The sequence below is a fragment of the Zea mays genome, chromosome 10, assembly GCF_902167145.1.
Source record: "Zea mays cultivar B73 chromosome 10, Zm-B73-REFERENCE-NAM-5.0, whole genome shotgun sequence".
Classification (NCBI taxonomy): Eukaryota; Viridiplantae; Streptophyta; class Magnoliopsida; order Poales; family Poaceae; genus Zea; species Zea mays.
In genome coordinates this window covers 18,955,338-18,961,262 of record NC_050105.1, presented here as the reverse complement: position 1 = coordinate 18,961,262, position 5,925 = coordinate 18,955,338, and the positions used below count along the sequence as shown (strand labels likewise).

The 5,925-nt window shown below is 40.1% G+C and overlaps 1 protein-coding gene across 3 annotated transcripts; it reads left to right on the top strand.

Annotated features, from left to right (window-relative positions):
• The first annotated feature begins 1,579 nt into the window (after positions 1-1,579).
• LOC100217002 (uncharacterized) lies at positions 1,580-5,647 on the top strand. 3 transcript variants are annotated; one of them, XM_020544909.3, is made up of 8 exons: positions 1,580-2,085; positions 3,274-3,421; positions 3,508-3,658; positions 3,803-3,928; positions 4,009-4,089; positions 4,189-4,381; positions 4,465-4,729; positions 4,986-5,636. In XM_020544909.3, exons 1-8 carry the CDS (start codon positions 1,840-1,842, stop codon positions 5,039-5,041), a joined length of 1,266 nt encoding a protein of 421 aa, XP_020400498.1. In that variant the 5' UTR covers positions 1,580-1,839; the 3' UTR covers positions 5,042-5,636. The 3 variants fall into 3 exon arrangements, with proteins under 3 accessions (XP_020400498.1, XP_008661500.1, NP_001136851.1); XM_008663278.4 differs by having other exon boundaries at positions 1,590-2,085; positions 4,219-4,381; positions 5,015-5,647; NM_001143379.1 differs by having other exon boundaries at positions 1,650-2,085; positions 5,015-5,554.
• Positions 5,648-5,925: the final 278 nt, after the last annotated feature.

Sequence of the window (5,925 nt, the reverse complement as noted above, 5' to 3'; positions counted from 1 at the left end):
TTTCCTTCTTCTTGTAACCTTGCAGAGCCAAAGGTATATATGTGATCCTTTATTTAATAGAAAAACAACAAGAAGTAAGTAATATCTTGCAAGTTCATAATATGTGTCTTGTATTTATATTCTATATGATTCACTTTATGTTTTCTTCATGCTTTCTCCACTCATTTCTTATATCTTCATCTTTTATTCAACCTTCTCTTTCAAAAAGGAAGGATCAAAGGATAGAGAGGAAGCTCAATCTAACTGTGTTGCCTTGTTTTTTATACCAGAAGGAATAAAAAACAAGTGACCAACATTAGCTATTAACTACTTTTAGCAAATTAGATAATGGTTAGCTAGCTATTTGTTAGCTAGCTAATCCTACTAGCAATATTTAGCCAACTACCAATTAGCTCTAGTACATTTAAACACCCCCTTAATCCTCTCTAATCCACTTGTAAACAAAACACGTCCGGAGTGATTTTCGTAGGGTGGGGAAAAGATTAATACATTGTTTGGTTTGAGGAATAAGCTAGTCCATCATCTTCTCACTCCTCATTTTTTGTTTGATTTGTGGAATGGAATGTGTTGATCAATCACCACCTCATTTCTCATAGTTAGTTAGTCAGTACTAACATTAGGAATCCCAAGCGTGTTTGGCTTGAGGAATGAGGTAATACATCATCTTTTCACTCCTCACTTTCTTGTTTGGTTTGTAGACTGGAATGAGTTGAACCATCATCATTTCATTGCTCATAGGCTAATAATTAGTAATAATATGAGGAATAAGTTCATTCACTAAATTTGTGAAATAGACTCATTATGCACCACCTCATCTAGAATAGATTAATTCAAACCAAAGACAAGAATCACTCCATTTAAGATAAGGTAATGCATCATGAGTCAATTCCTCAAATTTGGTAGGATAACATCATTCTTAATATTAGTACTAACTAACTATGGTGAATGAGGTAGTGATAGATCAACTCATTTGATTCCACAAACCAAACAAAAAAAATAGGAGTGAGAAGATAATAAACTAGTCTCTACCATATTAAAGCACCAGTTTCAACGGTCGTCTCGTGTCAATATTTTTCAAAAAACACCCTGCATTTCTTTTCTTTAGAATCAACATGCACTCCTATAATCTCTTCTCTACTACTATAATAGGAGAGTTTATGTAAAAAATAAGGTGAAATTATGTATAAGTGAGCTCCATATTTACACCCACCTAATCAATAGGAAAACATATATTTTGTTATTTATTAAAATAAAATTTATTTTATGTCATATATATATATATATAAACTGTAGCAATGGACGAGCACATAATTAGTTTATTACTTAAACCAAACATACTACGCTTTCTGTTCATAAATATATGACACTGTTACTTTTAAAAAAAAACTTTGACTACTCGTCTTATTAAAAAAATAAGTTATCATTTTTTGTAATTTGTTTTTATCATTTAAGGTAGTTTATACTTGACTTAAAATTTTATATTTTTAATAAATATTTTAAATAATACGAATGATTAAAGTTTAAAAAAATTAATGATATCATATATTTATAAACTGAGGTAGGTCTAAGATGGAGTGATTCCTCAGTCTTCGAACAAACACACCGTAGCCCCCCTCCTCTCTTCCCCAAACACACACCACAACCATAACCACGAACTACCTGAACGGCTGAACAATTCCCTTCGTCCCATCTTCCTCTCGTCTCTCCCACCCCCCGACCCGACCGGGCGGCCTCCTCCCCGAACCCTAGCCCCTCTACAACCACCGCGTCCTGCCTCCTCTGGGCGGCTCCGCCCCAGATCCAGCACAGCAGGTTAAAAAGGGGGCGGGCAGGCGTTGGATGGACGGGCCGAAGCGGTCGCAGCTGCGGGTGCGCCTCCGCGTCACGGCGCGCCGGCGTGGTGCCGATGGCGACGGCGCCGGGGGCGCTGCCGGGCCTGGGGGGCGTAAGCGCCGGATGGAGGCCCCCGTCCGCAACTCCGTCGCCAAGCTGCAGCGCCGCGAGATCGGGGGCCGCCAGCTCGCCGCGCGCGGCGGCGGCCCCGCCGCCGCCGTGCCCGAGCGCTTCCGGAACATGCAGCTCCAGGTACGTAGCGGCGCTGCCGACGTCCGTGCGCTTGCTGCCTTTCCGCGCTGGAGGTGTGGGTGGGTCCGGTGAGGGCGGCGGTCAAGCTAGGGTTACGCGCCGATGTCGGTGGCGAGTGATTGCATAGGATATTTTCCCGTGGTTGTGGCCGGAAATGTTCTTTCTTACGTGTTCCGTTTGTGCTAGGCGGCTAGTTTTGTTCTGGAGAAGCGAAACATCTCGTCTTGGAAATTCCCCAATTGTTTGCTTTCTTACGAAAGGGCCCGTCTTTCAGGCAAATGGGGGTGGCTTTCAGTTTCAGGGCTCTTTCTTGTGTGTGCAGTCTTTGGTTGTTGGTTGTGGCGTGTTTTCTTTGGTGCGTGTAGCATTGCTTTAAGCTGCTGGAATCAAATAGCGCTCGATATTGTTCAGAACAGGGGCTTATGGATTGGGATTTACCGCTTTAGGCTGTTGGGTTATAGTGCCTGTGATTTAAACTAATACATGTAAAATGATAAATGTTAAATGACCTGCATTGAACATTTCAGTTTTGCTGTATGCCTATGTTTGATTATCTGTAAACGTCTTTCCTCGATTGCTAGGGGTTTGGATCAATTTGTTCTTTAGATTGGTTATTCAAATCGAATATGATTGGATCTCGGGATTGGATAATTCTACCATGCTCCTTTAATTTGAATCTGAGGTTTGGTATATTAGTTTGGACTGGACCTTTAAAACTACTCAGTAGATACTATGGGTTGAAAATTTGTTGTATAAATTGGTTAATCTAACATTGTCCTCCACTATCTGTATATATCTATCCTATTCCTTGCCACTGTTTTAGATTTTGTATGATTCATGTGATCCTTGTCACACAAATCCAAGTAAAAAGAGTGACGTTTCTGATTTCAGATGGCTGAGCTACCTCAGTGCTTGTGCTGACTCATGGTTTATGTTTATTTATATCTTTGTTCAATAGTGGGCTTGTTAGAAGTTTTCAAATGGCTGTATTTGTACTGGGGTTTTGGATGAAAAATGTGGGCAGGTTGCAGCATCTAGGAACAATGACACTTCTACCAGTGCGTAGAATTATTGAATCCGACATGTGTTCTGTGTTAATTAAAAAGTTGGATTAGTTGTTCCTTTGCCATGAGGCATGAACTATTTCATGTCATTTCGCATTGACATGAGAATCCATTGTTTGTGCAGGAGGAGTTCGATACATATGATGAAAATGCTCACCTATTTGTGAAGCTGCAGTTTCTTAAAAGAAGATCCAAAATTATTGAGATTGTTGCAGCAAAGGATATCATATTTGCCCTTGCTAATTCTGGGCTTTGTGCTGCTTTTGACCGAGGTAGGTGTTCTGAAAATGAGATTTATATGCTACACAATCTGATAAAAAATGCTGTCTTCTGACCAGTCTTTGTACTCTGTCTGCAGTAACAAACAAGCGCATAGCCTTCTTGAATTTGAGCCCAGATGAAGTGATTCGGAGCTTGTTTTACAACAAGAACAATGATTCTCTTATTACTGTTTCAGTTTATGCGGCTGACAAATTCAGCACATTGAAGTGCAGAACAACCCCGATTGAGTAAGAAAGCATGCTTATATTTCTGTGATTTCAAGAAACACCCTATGAATAAGTATCCTTGTAGTGTGATTTTTTTAGTGATGTAGCTTACTAAAATTCTTGGCACCAACTAATATATATTTTTTTATTTAATTGTTCTTGCAGGTATATTAGAAGGAATCAGTTAGATGCAGGGTTTCCTCTCTTTGAATCAGAGTCTCTGAAATGGCCTGGATTTGTGGAGTTTGATGATGTGAATGGAAAAGTACTCACATATTCAGCGCAGGATGGGTATGCATCCTAATGGTTCATTGCACTAAATGGTGCTTTTCACAATAATATTGTTGTAATGGTCATCCTTTTATCTGCAGCATATATAAGGTATTTGAATTGAAGAACTACTCCTTCCTATATTCAATACCAGATGAAAACGTGCAGGAGATAAAGATCAGGTTTCTGCTATTTTCCTTGTTTATATCTGTCTTACTGTAATTTAGAAAGAGGGAAGGGGAGGTTGTTCAAATGTTGAGTTATTATTTTTTTAATTTCAGTCCAGGAATCATGCTCTTGATATATGATAGGACACCAAGTTATGTTCCATTGAAGATACTATCAATTGAAGATGGAAAGCAACTGAAATCTTTTAAGCACTTGTTGCATCGCAACAAGAAAATTGATTTCATCGAGCAGTTCAATGAGAAGCTCCTTGTCAAGCAAGAGAATGAAAACTTCCAGATATTTGATGTATGGTGACTGTGGATATAATTTGATTTTTCTTAATCCTTACTGTTTGAAGGCCTAATGATTTTATGGTCTGTGTTTCGAAGGTGCGGAGTTCTGAGCTAATTGAAGTCAGTGTCTCCAAGTTTATGACCCCTTCAGCATTCATTTTTCTGTATGAGAACAACCTCTTCTTGACATTCCGAAACAGAACAGTCGCTGTATGGGACTTCAGAGGAGAGCTTGTGACTTCATTTGAAGACCATTTGCTCTGGCATAATGATTGTAGCACCAACAATATTTACATCACGAGTGACCAGGATCTCATTATCTCGTACTGCAAATCTGAGGCAGTGGCTGAGGATGGTACAGGTGCAGTACTCAAACCCTGACCATTTCCTCAGTATTTAGTTTGCACTATCTATATAGATGCAACTGCTCCCATATCCCAATTGGGATTTTTCCTTTTTACTGGCCTCTTCAACTAGCCTCTGATGTCAACATGCTGGATGTTTGCAACATTGAATATAGGCTGATAGATATCGGGCACCATTACAAGGTCATGAATATGACCACATAAAAAAAGTGAACTGGCATTATAGAAATCTTTCTTTGATTGTGCTATCAGGAAATAATCTTGACACTGGTGTCGTGCAGTTGTTCCAGTTGGATCCATCAACATAAGTGAGATTATGACAGGCAGGTGTATCGCCAAGATTACTGCCAATGATCCTTCCCTAAGTGTACCCGGACGCAGAAATGGTTACAGCAAGCGGTCCTCGGACTGGAGCACCGTTCCAGAAGCTCTGGAGGACGTCACTGCACTGTTTTATGATGAGGACAGGAATGAGATCTACACCGGCAACAGCCATGGGCTGGTGCATGTGTGGTCTAACTAGATAGTAGCATGTACATACATCATTTCGCCCTTTTGATTTGACTTGGTTAGCTTTACTGCATGCTGTATAATCCTTGGCTCGGGGGCTCACCTAGCTTTTCTATTTGGCAATAGAATGTGTTTCCTTGAGCAATTGTGATTGCATAGTGTTCTTGTAAATATCTTTTGTTCAGCTACCTTGTTCAAGTAACATAGAAATAGGCCTGCCAAATGTAACTTTGCTGGATACTGCCAGCCAAGTTTCGGGCAGCAAGAGAGTGAAGACCTGCAGTTCTGACCATCATGTTATTGTTATTTTCAAGTGTGTTGTAGTGTTCGTTTTGTCTGTAAGCTGCTGAATTATCGTATCTGAAGCCTTGGATGAACCACCTTTAATTATCAGTTAATCTGTACCTGATTGACCTCAGTATTCTTGGTCCGGAGACCACCCTCCTGGTATTATATTAAGAAAAGACACCCTCCTGGTATTATATTAAGAAAAGACTGAAACGAGAGGTATTATATTAAGAAGAGACTGAAACATGGTTCTGATTGAGAAAATCTTCGAACCTTGGCCCCACTAACGGGTCAATCAACTGTCTACTCTGCAATGGTTCAGTCGGAGGGTGTTGCACAAGATATCGATCCTCGAGTGCAGCGGAGCACAGTGAGATTTTTTTTAGCCAAGCCT

Excerpts from the sequence above, each read along its gene's own strand:
- LOC100217002 (NM_001143379.1), top strand. The coding sequence starts at position 1,840 with ATGGACGGGCCGAAGCGGTCGCAGCTGCGGGTGCGCCTCCGCGTCACG. Across the intron at positions 3,659-3,802 it reads TGCAGAACAACCCCGATTGA|GTATATTAGAAGGAATCAGT; the intron begins GTAAGAAAGCAT and ends TTGTTCTTGCAG. Across the intron at positions 4,382-4,464 it reads AAAACTTCCAGATATTTGAT|GTGCGGAGTTCTGAGCTAAT; the intron begins GTATGGTGACTG and ends TGTGTTTCGAAG.